The 17,521-nt window shown below is 42.8% G+C and overlaps 1 protein-coding gene across 1 annotated transcript; it reads left to right on the plus strand.

Annotated features, from left to right (window-relative positions):
* Positions 1 to 10,179: 10,179 nt before the first annotated feature.
* Positions 10,180 to 16,531, plus strand: TENT5C (terminal nucleotidyltransferase 5C). The gene is made up of 2 exons (XM_077807347.1): positions 10,180 to 10,217; positions 13,845 to 16,531. The coding sequence occupies exon 2, from the start codon at positions 13,872 to 13,874 to the stop codon at positions 15,042 to 15,044; it is 1,173 nt and encodes a 390-aa protein (XP_077663473.1). The 5' UTR covers positions 10,180 to 10,217; positions 13,845 to 13,871; the 3' UTR covers positions 15,045 to 16,531.
* The last annotated feature ends 990 nt before the right edge of the window (positions 16,532 to 17,521 follow it).

Here is a 17,521-nt window from a genome sequence, read left to right on the forward strand (position 1 = left end):
GAAATCTATGGCCAGCAGAATTAAGAACAATTAGAATGTGTTTTTAAGTATATTAGGACCAAAAAGTTTCCTAACAATGGTATTCGTTCATTACTAGATGGAAATGGTAGAATTACCAATAATAATGCGGAAAAGGCAGAAGTGTTCAATACATTTTTTTGTTCTCTATTTGGGGAAAAAATAGATGATGTAGTCATGTCATATGATGATAACACTCTTTCCATTCCACTAGTATTTTGGGAGGATGTTAGACAGCAATTACTACAGTCGGACATTTTTAAACCAGCAAGTCCCAATAACTTACATCCAAGACTTTTTTAAAAAGCTGGCTAAGGCGCATACTGAGCCATCAGTGTTGATTTTCAATAAGTTTTGGAACACTAGGGAAGTTCCAGAAGACTGGAAGAAAGCTAATGTTGTGCCAATATTTAAAAAGGGAAAATGGGATGACCCAGGTAATGATAGGCCCATTAGTCTGACATCAGTCCTGAGCAACATAATGGAGTGGCTAATACTGGACTTAATTAATAAAGAATTAAAGGAGGGTACTATAATTAATGCACATCAACATGTGTTTATGGAAAATAGATCCTGTCAAACTACCCTGATACCCTTTTTCGATGCAATTACAAGTTTGGTTGATAAAAGCAATACTGTTGATAGCTGGACTTCTGGAAGGCATTTGACATCGTGCTGCATGACATTTTGATTAAAATACTAGAACAATATAAAATTAATATAATACACATTAAATGGATTAAAAACTGGCTGATAGGTCTCAAAATGTAATTGTAAATGGGGAATCATCACTTAGCAGATGTGTTTTGTAGTGTCGTCCTGCATAGATCAGTTCTTGGCCCTATGAATTTTAACATTTAGCATTTTCAAACAATGTATATTTTAATACAGCTAGATGTAAATATATACATCTGGAAACAAAGAATGCAGGCCATACTTACATGATGGAAGACACTATTCTGGGAAGCAGTGACGCTGAAAAAGACTTGGGGGACACATGGATAATCAGCTGAACATGAACTCCGAATCTGAAACTGTGGTTAAAAGGGCTAATGTTATCTTTACATGTATAAACAGGAGAATCTCAAGTAGGAATAGAGAGGTTATTTTACCTCTATTTGGCACTGATGCAAATGCTGCTGGAATACCATGTCCAATTCTCATATCCACAATTCAAGAAAGAAAAATTGGAGAGCATTGAGAAAGAGTCATGAGAACGATTAAAGGATTAGAAAATATGCCTTATAGTGATAGATTCAAGAAGTTCGATCTATTTAGCTTAACAAAGAGAAGGTTAAGGGGTGACTTGCTTACAGTTTATAAATACCAACATGGGGAATGAATACTTGATAATTGGGGTCTTCATTAGGCAGAGAAAGGTATAACACAATCCAATGGCTAGAAGTTTAAGCTAGACAAATTCAGACTGGAAATAAGGCATCCATTTTGAACAGCGAGAGTAATTAATATTTGAAACAATTTATCAAGGACCGTAGTGGATTCTCCATCACCGACAATTTTTAAATCAAGATTGGATATTTTTCCAAAAAGATATGCTCTAGGAATTATTTGGGGGGAAGTTCTATGGCCTGTGTTATGCAGGAGGTCCGACTAGATCAGGGATCTCAAACTCAAATCACCACAAGGGCCACATGAGGACTAGTACATTGGCTCGAGCGCTGCATCACTGAAACCTTTTCATACAAAGATACAAAAGTATAGTCAAAAATGAAAACAATGAAGAGTAATATAGTATGCTATTAAAAGTCAATGTATTAATTTTTTAAAAAACTGTAATGCGAAGAGGGGTTTTAATAAAATATAAACACCTGTAACTGTTCCTTATATGGTCAGTAACACTGATGATGATCTACACTAACAGTCTATCAACATAGCTGTAATGGCAGGACCTTTTAAAGTAATTATTCATACAAAATATGTTGCCACTTTTAACAAACATTCTTCCCAACTACTCACAGCAAAGAATCATACATGCTGAACTTCATACTTCAGACTGCTCATCTAGACCGTGAGCCTCCACCCCTGCCCTGCCTCTTCCCTCCCCTTCCCCGCCCCCATTCCAACCCCTTCCCCAAAGTCCCCGCCCCAACTCTGCCCCCTCCCTGCCCCTATTCCAACCCCTTCCCCAAATCCCCACCCCAACCCCGCCTCTTCTCCACCTCCTCCCCTGAGCACCCTGCGTCTCTGCTCGTCCCCCCTCCCCCCTGGAAAGCCCTAAGTGCCGCCAAATGGCAGCAGGAAGCACTGGGAGGTAGGCAGAGGAGCAGGGATGCGGCGCGCTCGGGGGAGAGGAGAATGGGGAGCTGGGGGAGAGGGGAGCTTGGCTGCCAGTGGAGTCGGCGCCTATGGCAGGTTGCAGGAAATAACTCCGCGGGCCACATCCACATGTTTGAGACCCCTGGACTAGATAATCACAGTGGTTCATACTGGCCTTGGAATCTATGAAACAACTTCCCAGTGCAATGGTGCTGCACAGATCAAAATGAGGGTTTATGGGAATGCATGAACAGAAGTGCTGTTTTAGAGTTCTCTTGGGCACAGTCAAAATGACAGATTAGGAAGAGGTAAGGTGCTGTTACATTCACACTGTAATATCCTCACACCCACCCTGACACCTTTACACTGTGTAAAAGGGCTGGAGTGGCATAAGGGATCATAAAAGCCCTGGTTCATGCCAGGGGAGCATTCCCTGATGCAGGTACTGCACAAGATGGATATAAGGCTGCCCTTCAAAATCCCCTTTGCAAGGCCTGGGATGGTGTCATGCTGGAGGCAGGATTGTATTGGGGGCAGGGCCACAGTATGCAATGTTGTAGAGATTCCAGGCAGTGCCACAGTCCACAGGGCAGCCCAAAAAGGCTGTTATAACTTAGATAGGACCAAAGGACTCTCTAAGTTACACTGGGTGCCTTGGAGCAGACCAGGATTGTGAAGGTGCAAAGGTGACTCAAAGCCACTTTAGCGTCCCCTCCCCCTGGGCTGCGTATTCCATGCTGTGCCCCTATTTCCTATTGTCATGGCCACAGGGAATAAACCAAAGGCTTCAACTGTCAATTCAAGACCTTTCACCAATGTTTCATTCGATAGTTTAATCAATGATCTGGAAGTAAATATAAAGCCACAGCTGATTAAATTTGCAGAAGGACACAAAAATTGGCAGAGTGGTAAATAGTGACGAGGACAGGGCAAGTCATACACAGCATTCTGGACCCCTTGGTAGGCTAGACCCATTTAAATAAAACGTTTTTAATACAAATGCAAGGTCCTACAGCTAGGAATGAAGAATGCAGGCCATTCCTAAAGTGTGTGTGTGGGGGGGTTGTCCTGGAAAACAGTGACTCTGTAAAGAAATGAGGGGTCCTAGTGCACAAACAACTCATGAGCTACCAGTGCAGTGCCGTGCCTAAAAGGGCTAATATGATCCTTGGCTTCATAAACACAGGACTAGTGAGTAGGACCGACAAATGGTTTTTCTTCATTACGGCATTGGTGAGATCAATAGTAGAATAGTGTGTCCAGTTCTGAGATCCACATTTTAAAAATAATGTTGAAAAATTGGAGAGGGGCTATAAAAGGGCCACAAAAATTATTCAAGAACTGAAGAAAATGCCTCATAGTGAGAAGCTCTCTCTGTTTAGCTTATCAAAAAGAAGACTTGAGGTGACCAGATTATGGTATATAAATATCTTCACAGGGCATACAGGAACCAATGCTGGAAGTTAAAGCCAGAAAAAATCAAATCAGAAATAAGAGATACATATTTCTAACAGTGAGAGTGATTAACATTGGAACATACCAAAGGAAGTGCTGGATTCTCCATCTCTGGCTGTCTTCAAATCAAGACCAAATGTCTTCCTGGAAGATATGCTTTAGTCATCTACAGGTTATTTTGGCTCAATGCAGGGGTTACTAGCTGAAATTCTATGGCCTATGTTATGCAGGAGGTCAACGTAGATGATTTAATGATCCCTTCTGACTTTAAAATCTATTAATGTACTAGGAGGGGGGACAGCACCATTCAACTAAATACAGAACAGAAAAGAGGAGGAGCAGACAGGATTCAAGGATTCAGATTCTTGGTAAGGATGGTGGTGTAAGCTTGACAGAGCACTTGACTAACATCATCTTCCATGGGCATGGAAGATGATGCAATATGAAGGAGCCAATATTTCAGAATGAATGTCTATCTTGAGAGGAGAGCATTGAATTCTGTTGGAAGAGCAGGAGAACAGCCCCGCTGGAAGAGCTTCACATGGCTGGGGTTGTACATTCAATTGTCTCTCTTTTGCCATTTCTCTGAACTACCCTTTCACCCGGGTTGCTACCTGCTGCTTTTGCCTAGGGCTTTGTTTCTTGAATTTGCTCACAACCTCCAAAATAGATTAAATGTTTCTCAGTTTCATCCACAATCTCCCTACTACCTTTCTAGTGCTACTGAAATCTGTAACAGTTTGTTCTACCCTCAGTTACAGAAAACGTTGTGACTAATTAAGTAGTTCAAGCAAACTCGTGTGCAGGGAAAAACAACTGCTACCCACTGTCTCCGGTAAATGCATTCTGTCTCAGCATGCTTCAATCACTATGGTTTCCATTTCATAACTGAAAGGAAAATGTTGGCCTTCTTTGGGCTGTCACAGCAACAGCAGGAGTAAAACTGAGATCCTCCTGCTCTAAAGGCACAAGTCCCAGAGATTTGAACTAAGGCATAAGCAACCATTCAGTATTAGCAGTACACGGCCTATGACATACAGTTGAGGAGTTTTGATTCATTCAGACAGAAGGCAGTGACACATACACACACAAACCAGTTCATTAGAACATTATACAGATGTGTCCAAGGTTTCATATTTTTCTACAGCCGTAACACAGGAGAAAGAATGCCTGTATCTCCCCTAAGCAGCGTGAAAGCCCTGTAGCTGCTTCTGGTATTAGAGAAAGGAGTCTCCACCTGAGACTCCAAAGGAGGATTTTGTTATGATGGAAGTAGTGGATGGTATTGTTCTATCTGTTCTTTGAGTCTTCAGTGTTGTCTACCATGTTATACTCTATGTTTCCACAGAATTATTCCCCCACTGCAGAACTATTTGTCTATCACAGAATAGAGTGCGATCTATCTAATCTATCTCACACTCACTTCTAGGCTTTTGCAATTTATAAATACCTTCCCTAGATTTATAGTGACACACTGCATTCAGCTTGCATCAGGTAAGGCAAATGGTAATGCCAGATCGTTGACATTTACAAAGGTTTTTAACTGCTTTTCTTCTGCCAAAAATAAATTTGTTGTCCTATTACTGGATTCAAATGGGGAAAAAATTTTAATCGAAGAATTTACTAATCTTTAAACAAATTTTAATGTGACCATCACAAGGTTTCTGGGCACTATGTACAAAAGTAAATTAAAAAATATTTTCCCACAAAGGGCATCTAGGCTTCATCATTCAGTGTGACAGTATTACTTTGTGTTTTTCACCGTTTCTTTCTTCCTTCTTTTTTCCCCAGCAAGGTGTATCACCAGAGCATTTTCATACCATCATCGTTGAAGGAAGGGTTGTGTGAAAAGATGAATCTTGCGTTGTCCCCTTCCTGAAAGGAAGCCAGTTTTTGGCCTCATTTTCTGGAGCATCTCCAGAGTCAGTCCTGAGGGAAACTAGACCCCAGACCATTAAAAACTAAGACTCTAATCTTGAATTGGATCTGGAACCAAATGGGAACCAGTGGCACATAGAGAGTACTGATGTAATGCATGTTCTTTGGTCTTTTTTGCGTCAAAGGTAATTTGCTAGTCATGCTTCCATGTGGCCCTCCCAACCTGCTCCATGTAGAATGCGTTGCAATAAACTACCTTGAAGGTGCAAAGATGTGGATCACAAAGGCTAGATCCTCATCAGAGAGGAACTGGCACAGTCTCCTATCAGTCAAAGTGGAAGAAGGCATTCCTCTCCACTACTGCAATCTGTGTAATAGAGAGTCCAGTAGCTCCTCACGACTGTGTACCATTCCAGCTTGGTAATATGATGACAGATGCCTTCAGTAGAGATGAGGTCATTGTTCCTCCAATTATCTCCCTCATTTTACCAGCATTTGGCGTAAAACAAGGATCTTGTAAACATATGTTGTAAAATGTGGGCCTGTTGTAATAAGAATACAATTTTTATATTTGTAGTTTCAGTAAACTCTATACTGTATCTTTTTGCTTTTATTGATATTTAATAAATATTGTAACTAGAAAGTATTTTTCAGGTTGTATGAAAATTGCTATTAATCCACAAGAAACCAGAAAATTTGCTGCCAAAAATCATTTCCTGCCACAGAATCCAAAAATGCTTGAGGCAGGAGTAGGGTTGAAGATGTAGTATAATTGTAGTTATGACTCAGAACTGAAACTAACTGACACAACTGAAGGGGCTTGCCTTGTTTCTCATGGGAGACCATTCTCTAGCTTTCTACAAGCCTCAGTGATGAGAAATTTCTCTTCATAACCAGTCTAAATTTTTCTTTTCTTAAGTCCACCCCATTACTCCCCTGTATGTCCCCTCAGATCAGACTTTATAATTCCTCTTGCTGCTTGATGTTTACATCTTTCAGATACTTGTACACAGTGATTATTGTTTAGTCAAACTATAAATGTTTACAGGTTTCAGAGTGGCAGCCGTGTTAGTCTGTATCAGCAAAAACAATGAGGAGTCCTTGTGGCACCTTAGAGACTAACAAATTTATTTGGGCATTAGTCTCTAAGGTTCCACAAGGACTCCTCGTTGCTTTTATAAATGTTTAGTTTCTTTTATCTGTCCTCACCAACAAGCTCTTCAGCTTGTATTAATTTCCATTTCTCTTCTCTAAATTCCACTTCTCTTCCTTGTTCTGGTATAGAAGTATCTTCTACTATTTACAGGCTCACAGGTGCAGTCATACCAGAAAGCCTCCCCACTAAGCAGGGACAAGAAACTGACCCTACAGGGTGTGGAAACGGAGCCTACACAGTGTGTGGAAAGAACATGATTAAATGACTGGTTTTTGGCTTCCCCCACCATATTTGCTAAATATATTGGTCTTTTCCCCATCTCTGAAGGATGAATTCATGCAATGATGACTGGCATCTTCCCTCAGAGTTTATGGAAACTCACAGTTTGGTAGAGACAGAATGTGGTAGAGACATTCTCAGAAGAGTTTTCCATTGCATAGAAGCACTAGTTTCTGTCCCCCAAGGCTACCAAATTTAGAGAATATTCACACTCCCCCAACACACCAAACACAATCTCATAGACATCTAAAGGTGCAGTGTAAAACTGCTGAAAGCACTATTAATAGATGTGGGGATTTTGATGGGTGTTCCCTGTATGACTTTAAACTGATTGCATTTTGAGTGAACATTACAGGCTCTACTAGGTATGAAAAATAGAAATTGTTCCTGCTCTGAGGCTCAGTATAGATTCCAGAATGTTTTCATCAGGTTAAACATTGGATGCATAATATGCCTATGCATCCTGAGTTCTACAATGAAATCTGTAGCGACTCTCAACTTTAACACAGAGATGTAACCCACCGTGAGTACAGATCACATTGTGGAGTACAACTTACAATTTGCTAATCCAAGTGAGCAAGTAAATGTTGTGCCTCTGGAAAGTGTTTAATTTTTAAGCATGCTCCTAAATCAGCAATGGTGAGTCCCACTCCCAATTACTCCTTAGTAACATATCCATGAGCCTGCTGATTTCAGAGCCTTATTGGCCCCATATCTCGATGTATTGATTCATTCTGATAGTGGTTTGGTATTAGTGCATATGCCTTGGCAAACACTTCTCTCCTACCATAGCAGCCAATTATTCCACATTTTCTTTGATGTTCCTGAAGCATTTTTCCTCTATTTAATGTTTCTATTTCAGTTGAGAAAATCAAGTTGAATGTTGCTGACAGCACAGAATGGATATGAACAGCTAAAAAGAGAGGACAGAAGACATGTACATGGAGCTGATTCCAGAAAGAGAAATCAAACAAATTATTTGTGATGAGAATCAGATCAGATTTAGTTAATTTATCAGGTCTCAAAATTACTACTAAAAAAATACTATGCACTAGCCAGGGGGAGTTTAACATCTTCTGTCCAAAATTCAGGAAACCGAGATGTTTTTCACACATCATTCTGTTTTTTCTTTCAAATCTCTTTCAGGTTTATGGATTGAGGTTTCCAGGATACTAACCAATGGAAGGTGTGTCAGTGAGTGAGGTGGCTGTAAAATTCAATCACATCTATATGCTGTGATCCTGAGCTATCACTATGCTCTCAGCTACACATATATACACAGTTAGACAATTAACTTTCCCTGTGATCCTTTCCCATTTTTCTAAATGAATACCTAAAGGTGGGCTCCTAAATCTTTGTTTTTAGGAGCCTAAATTAAATGGCCTGATTTTTTAAAGTGCTGACTACCAAGCAGCTCCTTACTGAAGTCAGTGCAAATTGCTGGTTATTCAATTTTTGAAAACCAGGCTTCTTACATTTAGATTGAGTTTAAAATCTTGGCCTTTCTGTTCTTCCACCTATTCAAAGAAGGAGCATGTCTTTAAAAATAAAATAGTCAAAGCATTTTTATCCCCTAAATATGGAAAACAGAAGAAAATCTTGTTACTAGCACAAATATTAATTTGTCTTAAATGTACATAAGTTCAGCTAAAAAGGAGGGTCTGTCCTCTACAGTGGAAAGAAAGGCTATTTACCTATTAAATGTAACTACTGGAGATCACTGTTTGTATGGACACCATTGAATAAGATGCATCACAGTGTACAAGCTTCGTATTTTCTAGTCAGCCTCATTCACTAGCAGAACACCTTCCCCACACCTTGACTACCTGAAACATCTGTAACTACCACTGCATTTGTTTCTCAGCCTTTATTCACCATAGACAGGGATCTTAAATGTCTCGAGGCATGGTGGCCAACACTTCCATGCTGTTCAGTTGTGGCTAATATTATTTTCTTAGCCAGCTCCACAGCATCTATCTGTATACTTATATGTCCCTCATCACTACAGTATCTTCACAATCATTAACAGATTTACCCTCACAACACCCCAGGAGGAAAGGAAGTGCTATCCCTATTTTTGGGATGGGAAGCTGAAGCACATAGCAGATTAGCCACGGCCACACACAGAACTTATGGGAGAGCCAGGAACAGAAACCAGATCTCCCAAGTGCCAGCCCAGTGCACTGTTCACCAGACCATCCCTTCTAGGTCTCATCATGTCGCTGGAATGGAAACTAGGAGCTGTGTCTAAGCAAATTCAGTACTCTTGCTTCCTTGGGCCTTGCTGGACCACAATCCAGGGCACTAGTGAGGGCAGCACTCAGGAGAGGTTCCACAGGGTGCTCTGTACCCACAAGGGGCTCCCAAATGGCTGGTGCTCCCAGTGGCATGAGATGGAGCAGCTGTGTTAGAGGGTGCGGGCAGGCTGGTGCGCGGGGTGAAAGGCAATCCCATCTGCCCCTGCCTGCCAGGTGGCCCGTTCACTGGGGGATGATGGCTGTCACACACGGAGCAAGCCCAGGCAAGATGTCCTATCCCACCTGGCCTAAGCCCCCATCCCTCCCACACCCCTCTCCTGCTCCATCCCCCTGGAGTACCCCAATATACCCCCGCCGTCCCTCCTGCGTGCGCTCCCATCCCCCTCCTGCCCCCCGTCCCCCTCCTGCCCCACCCCACAAGCCCGCGCGCCTCCATCTCCCTACGGTGTCCCGCTGCGCGGCGGGGGGCTACAGGCGGGGGAGCGGTGTCTGAGGGGTGGGTCCCCGCCCCCAGCCCCAAGGCCAAGCCCCGCCCCCCGACCGCGGGGCGCCTGGCTTGGCCGGTGCCCGTTAGTGTGGCGGCGCGTTCCCGGAACGCGAAGCTGGCCGCTCTGGCTGGGGCGCGCTCCCGTGATCCATCAGCCGCGGTTGCCAGGGCGCCGGCTCTGCCGTGCTAGCTTTGCGTCACGCGCGATCCACCGAGGCGGCGGCCACTTACAAAGCGGATGCTACCTATAGCAGCGGGGCTCCGGCGCCCACGTGCGCCATGCAAATTAAGTGGGCGCGGCCGGAGGGGGCGTGACTGGAGCGGGTATAAATAGGGCCTCTGGGGGGCGGCTGGACGGAGTGACAGGCTTGAGTGGCGGTTGCGGAGGCGCGTGTCGCCGAGTGAGCAGGTGAGTGAATGAGACTCCGTGCGGCCGCGTTTAATGAGCGGCGCGCGAGCCAGTAGGGCCGGGCGCGAGGAGCTGACGGGAGCCCTGCTGCGCTCCTGTGGGCGGGCCGGGCTGCCCCCGGCCGGCGCTGGCTGCGCTGCAGGCCACGGACTGTGCGCGGCTCCCGGGGAGACTAGCGGGCCCCGTGCTTGCTGCACCTGAGGGCAGAGCCTGGCGGTGCCCCGCACACCCCCTCCAGGTTACGGGTGCAGGCAACTCCATGAGCAAAATCCACCCTGGGCTTCACTGTTCTCCCGGGGGCGCACTTAAAGCATTGGCTGATCTGTCCGCGCTCCTATTAGCTGTTGAGCCAATTGCAGCAGTTACCTTTGCACGCTGATAACTCAATTGCTAAACTGAAAACCTCCTGCTTGCCACGGAGTCTGTCTTCAGTGAAGACACAGCATGTCTGGCAAAGGGGGTTAGACAGTCTGGGGAAACAAGTCTGTTACATGTGAGTCGTTAAACAAGATCCCTGCATGGGGGACTAAGGGCGATGGTAACTTACTGAAGGTAAAGGGGTGACCTAAAAGTACCTACATGGGGAACAAATATTGAGGGCTGGTGCACAGGAGGATTTTACATCGGCAGTGGTCACTTCTGGCCTTGGCATCTATGAAACAAACACTGGGCATATTTTGGTATGACTTTGTGTGCCTCTATAATGAGGGAAACACAGATGTACAAATTTGGTTGCAATAATACCCAACATGCTTGAAGTAATACAATATAGAGTGCAACTTTACTGTATGTAACAGTAGCTGCACTATATAGAGCAAGTGATGATGATGAACATAGTGTGCAGAAGTATAATAGCTTGTGCATTTAAAATTATCAAGCTTGTAGCTGCAGCTGTTATGTCAACACATCTACCTATGTCATTGTCTAGTTACTAAAACCAAGTGTAGACCAGCAAATGTGCTTTCCTTGTATTCTTAAAGATCATATAAGATACAACAAGCTTGTTTCTGCACTTCTAATATATATTGCTATTCACCACACTTATGTAATGCCATAGCAAATGCATTCTGAGTATACCTGCAGTTAACAACTAAAATGTTTGTCATTCTATCAAATAAGTATTATTTGATGTCTAAGAAATATTCTTTGCTGTAACACGAAGTACTCATATGTGTTATACTAATGACTATTACAAGGTAATACAAATGGTTCATTGGGCAAATTAAAAATCTCAGCCTGTTGTAATTCTCCAGAGAGTCTAAAAACTAGATTTATCTTAAGCTAGTTTCTCTAGCTTTAGGTCTAGAACCATGGTAGGGCATAGGCTACTTCTAATATCACATTGCTTTATATAAAGAATTTTAGGATGGAAGTTACTGAAATGTAAACTATGCCTTAATCAGCTCTGATGTCCCAAACTTATTAGAAACTAGTCTAAGACAGCTGGGTCAGTTGTCACTAAACCACTACCAGTTAACATCTCATCTAATCTGTACATGATTACAACCAGTGACCTAGATGTAAGAGGCTTCTGATTTTAACAATCCTAGGGTTTAAATTCTACACAACTGTAGAAATTCCTCTGAGGAAACTGACAGTAGTAGCAGCACTAAACTAACTTTCCATCTAGAAGTGTCCTGAAAGCAGGAATAGCAGTACCAAAGAAAGTTCACAAAGTTTTTTATTTTGCTAGAATTCTACATACTATTTTTCACTTCAGTTGGGTCCAAAAGTGACATTACTTAATGTTACTAGTGTTGACATGGGAGGGGGAAGTCTGTCCCAGATGGAGCATCTAAACACTTGTGGCATAAATGAAAATATATTCTCTCTAATTAGATATAATATGGCATAGAATGTTGATGACGGAAGTAATTATGTAGGTCTAGCAAAACGGGCCATGTAGGTGTTCTTCCTTATCTTTTTGAGGTGTCCAAGGAGATCCAATTAATCCATGCAGTGTTGCCAGAAGGCTTGATATCTTGGCCTGTGTTTGCCTTGCTCTGACTTGGGAGCAGCAGTGTCATCTGGGTCTGAGGAGCTCACTAAATATTTTAGGGCTGATAAGTAAATGAGATCCAAAGATGGAATGTCATTAGAGAGCTTGCCAGTGATCCATTTAGACAGTGGTCTTAGCATTTCTGGGGACCTGTCATACCCACTGAACTAAATGAGCGCTATGCATGCATGAGAGGATGTTATCAGGTCTTTGTAATAAGTTCCACCCAAGACCTCAAAGCACTTCACAAATGCACTTAGCCTCGCAGTGTCCCATGTGTGTTAGGGGTCATCCCCATTCTACAGATGGAGAGTGGGGACATAGGTGAAATGAGGTAGCCAAGGTCACACTAAGGCTGAAGGACAGTGGGTATAGAACCCTGCAGTTCTGATAGCCACATCTCTTGCCTGAAAAACCCTCTCCTCCTTGCAGTGTGATTGCAATGGCTCTTTGACAGGAAGGTACAAGATTAGTAATGCATGTAAGACCTCCTGCTTCTAAGAGGTGTTTACTATTGAATGAATACGTTTGCTGCACCAGTTCTTGCAGCTGCATGTGCAGCCTCCTTGAGCATTCCAAGATGGAGCAACAGACCAGGCCTTGATTGGCAAAAGCATCTGGCCACAATGGAAACCTAAGGTGTCTGTTTCCCCTGTGTCTTTATATGTAACTTAATATCAATTGGAGTTGAATACTAGAGCCATAAGTGTCTAACATTTTCAAATAAAGCTATTTAGGCAAGTAAGATGTAAGTCTGTTCAACTTCAACACAACACAGACTTCAAAAGGTCTGGACTAAGACTAGGCATTATCAGACTTGCTGCCTGACATCAAGCTGCTGAGGTTAGAAACACCTTTGCATAAAACTAGGTGAGATACTGTCATTATGTGACCCTTAATAGCATTTAACTGAATTCATGCTAGCTCCTTCACAATTGAGGCAAAATGTCAGTGCAAGCATATCAGTATTTTCAAAAATAGTTATGCATTGTAACTAATGACTTCTCTTTTGAGGACCAGGGTGAGACTAGAGTAATGTCGGGGCTTTAGCTTTTATATGACTGAAGTGTAGTTTCAGCTTGCATTCAGGATCCTGAAATATCTTAGAACTTTTAGAGTGGTAAGAATTTGAGTTTGAGCTCAGTGGGGTTGGATTTCTTTAACTGGGGTGTGATAAGGTACAGACTGAGTTTGCTTTCCAGCATCATGGCAATTGGAGGTGAAATCTAATTATTTCAGCTGTAAATAGAAATATCTTAGATCTGATCTTCAGAAGTGCTGAATTTTGAGTTGGCATTGTGGATTTACAGTTCCTATGAAATTTAGGCCCTTAATCTAATTCAAAAGACTAGTTTTTTGTCATGATGCAGCAGCATGTAGGATTGTAGCTGACGGTAGGTCAGCTGCTAACAAAAGTCTTTCGCAGCAAAACTGAGCATGAAACTACTTTTGTCTACCACAAGACAGACTAAATATCTCTTCAGAAAGAGATCATTATTGGGGTGTAGGTGGATGGCTTTTCAAGTACTGTGTATAATGAAGATATGAATAGACTAACTTCCTGGATGTATAGCCTGTGCTCTGTGATAACAGTGAAATCTGACTTAATATTTTTCTTTCCCCTCCAGCTTCTTTGGAGAAGATCAAACTCTAAAATGGCAGGCAAAGGAAGTAATACTGATTGCATGTCATGCAGTGTACTGAGCTGGGAGCAGGTCAGCCGTCTGCATGAGGTTCTGACAGAGGTGGTTCCAATCCATGGACGTGGCAACTTCCCAACACTGAAAATAACCCTGAAGGACATTGTTCAGACTGTTCGCAACAGGCTGGATGAGGCAGGCATCCAAGTACACGATGTCCGGCTGAATGGTTCTGCAGCTGGTCACGTCTTGGTCAAGGATAATGGACTGGGTTGCAAAGATCTGGACCTAATTTTTCAAGTGTCCCTTCCAACTGAAGCTGAGTTTCAGCTAGTCCGAGATGTGGTGTTGCGGTCCCTCTTAAACTTCTTGCCAGAGGGGGTGAGCAAACTAAAAATCAGCCCAATGACACTGAAAGAAGCCTACATCCAGAAGCTAGTGAAAGTATCCACAGAGACGGACCGATGGAGCTTAATATCACTCTCCAACAAACATGGCAGGAATGTAGAGCTGAAGTTTGTAGATCGCATACGACGACAGTTTGAGTTCAGTGTGGACTCCTTCCAAATCATACTAGATGCCTTGCTTTTTTACTATGACTGCTCAGAAAATCCGATGTCGGAGCACTTCCATCCAACTGTAATTGGAGAGAGTATGTATGGAGACTTCGAGGCAGCCTTTGATCACCTCCGAAACAGACTGATAGCTACCAAGAATCCTGAGGAGATCAGAGGTGGTGGGCTCCTGAAGTACAGCAACCTCTTAGTGCGGGATTTCCAGCCTATGGACAAGGAGGAGATTAAAACTCTAGAGCGCTACATGTGCTCCCGGTTCTTCATAGACTTCCCTGACATCCTGGATCAGCAGCGCAAACTGGAGACTTACCTCCAGAACCACTTCTCCAAAGAGGAGAGAAGCAAATATGACTATCTCATGATCCTGCGCAGGGTGGTAAATTCAAGCACAGTGTGCCTCATGGGACATGAGCGGAGACAGACTCTCAACCTGATCTCGCTGCTAGCACTTAGAGTGTTGGCAGAACAAAACATCATACCTAATGCCACTAATGTTACCTGTTATTATCAGCCAGCACCCTATGTCAGCGATGGGAACTTCAGCAACTACTATATTGCAAACTCTCCCATCCCCTATAGCCAGTCTTATCCCACCTGGCTGCCTTGTAACTAATCTCTAACTTGAGCATTTCTTAAATGGAATCTTGTGGTGGGAACCATTAATCACCAGAGGCTTTCTAAAGGGAATCTGTGGCTTACCTCTGGCTCTGCTGTTTCCCTGGTGTGCAGTGTGATCACACCACTAGGTTCCTGGCTTTAAAAAAAAAAAGCACCTTTCAGGACCCTCTGTACAAAAGCCACAAGAAGCCTTATTGCCCTTTTGTTAAGGGAAGGGATCCTATGGCCTCATGTTTGGAATTAGTTAGTTATAAATTTTTGAGGACATGGCTGTTGCACATTTGATTTAGGTACTGTAATACAGCTGCATACTGAGAGGAAACTGTGAGAATAACTTGCACAGAACCAAAGACATTCTGTCCTAGAGCAGCAACAAGATCATTCTGTGTGTTCCTTATTGCCTCCCCTGCTCACTTTACACTCCCTCAGTCTCAAGTCCTGGTCAGTTTTTTCCATTGGAAGCTCTTGCATAAGCTGTTCCCCCTAACAGCTCATGCTGTGCATGAGCATCTTGTACTTTCTAGCTTTACAGAATGGCTCACTGTAGGGACACTGTCCTTTTTCATGGGGGGGCTCCAGAATTTACTGGTTCCTGCAGTAGCTGTGTATTGCTTTTCTAGAGTTGAAAATTGATTTCTTGAGGAGTTTGACAGTGGGGCAGGTTTGAAATACTCTTTGGGTGTCAAGTTTCAGAAGAGAATTTCTCAGCTGACCAATTCCCCAGAATGTTAACTCATATGTACTAAAGACTGAAGTCCTTAACACAATTAAAGCTTCAAAAACAATTACAAGTATTGAAACAATGTTCGGGTAAAAAAAAAAATTGATGTCTGAAGCCTGCCCTTCTAAAGGAACTGGAATCCTTTTTTGACTGGGCAACCCTTCCCAGGAATGTCTTTCACAGGGTTCCAATAGGAATAGCACACCTCCTATACTAAAGCTCAGCTTAATATGCCCTTTCTTCACCACCACGTACAGTACTAAGAAAGCATGTTTTTCTCCTAAATTGTAGGATGAGGTGTGCCTATATGGCACACTCCAAACACCCAACCTTTTCTCAAATATATTTAGATATTTACCAAGTGCCTCCTACAAATGCATATATTCCTGTACACCTTTGGGCAGGACCAAACCCTTTCCCTTACAGAAACTAATCTAATAATTTCCTGTCTCAAACTGAAAATGCTCCTTTCAGAGTTCAACAATAGCCCTATCACAAGTTCATAGCATCAGATAAGCTGTTTGGAGACCTATTGAAATTCTCCTCTGTGTCTTCACTGCAACTTCATATGATTGTTAAATAGTGTAGCACAAAGACTGAATAAGGCAGAAATCAGGCCATACTGTGTTATGAGTAATCTCTGAAGTGGAGACCCCTTTTCTATGAAGGGAAGGATTGCTCTTCAAAGGAGTATGTCTTGAATCTAGTTAAATGGTGGATGCTTGGCTTTTGTCTTGACCCTTCCTAACCAATAGAGAAGAGTCATGTCTACATTGCAGTTAAACACCCATTGAGGGGCTGAAGCTGTAAAATTGCAGTGTAGATGTTTGGGCTCAGGCTGGAGCCTGGGCTCTGGGACCATCCTCCCACCTTATGGGGTCCCAGGGCTCAGGCTAGAGCCTGAGCCCAAACATCTACACCGCAATTTTACAGCCCTGCAGCCTGAGCTAGCTGACAGTGGGTGTCTAATTGTAGTGTAGACCTAACCAAAGGCTAAAAATCCCAAATCTTCCAGAGTTCTCCATAGGAGGGAAGCTTATTGGCACATTAACCCATATGATTATTTAGATGCCTAGTAGTGAAACATGGATTAAGTACAGTCCAGCAGAGGACCTGGCGGTCTTAGCTTTTCTTTCCCAGAAGTGGAAAGAGGGTAAAATGATAACCTACACATGGTAACCTTCAAATAGACTTAGCCAATATTTAAGCATGGCTTTGCATAACTTTTCTTACCATCTTCAGTAAGTTGAAGTTACATCTGTCTTCTCCTGTTTGAGCCTGGGGTGATACTTCAATATCTGGAATTGCAATAACTTAACTGTCAAGTATTAAGCACAGGATTCAAACTTCTCTACAGAATGAAGTAGAAAGTAAGATGAGGACCCAAATCTTCAGAACTAGAGGTGAAGGGCAAAAGCAGTGGTTGGGCAACACTCCTCTGGCACAACCATAGAAGGCTGTTTCTTGCTAGAATAAAATTCCTCTAATGCCCCTTTCTCAAAAGGATAAAATTCCTCCTCCAATAAAAAGCTATCGGTATGTCTGACTCTTGGATGGCAGACTCATAAGGACCACTTCAGCAGGACAGATGTAAAATATGAAACACTTAGTTTTAGTTATTCAGTTAGCATAACCATGGCTAGGTAGGAGTCTAAAGTAGAGAAGAATAAACTTGAGCCTAACCTGAAGCATTCTTTTAAATATCAAACAGCTGACTTTCAAAAATGAGTATCTAGCAACTTCATTGACTT

Source organism: Eretmochelys imbricata, chromosome 1 (assembly GCF_965152235.1).
Source record: "Eretmochelys imbricata isolate rEreImb1 chromosome 1, rEreImb1.hap1, whole genome shotgun sequence".
Classification (NCBI taxonomy): Eukaryota; Metazoa; Chordata; order Testudines; family Cheloniidae; genus Eretmochelys; species Eretmochelys imbricata.

What these genes read in the sequence shown, in the direction of transcription:
- TENT5C (XM_077807347.1), top strand. Translation starts at nt 13,872, where the DNA reads ATGGCAGGCAAAGGAAGTAATACTGATTGCATGTCATGCAGTGTACTG.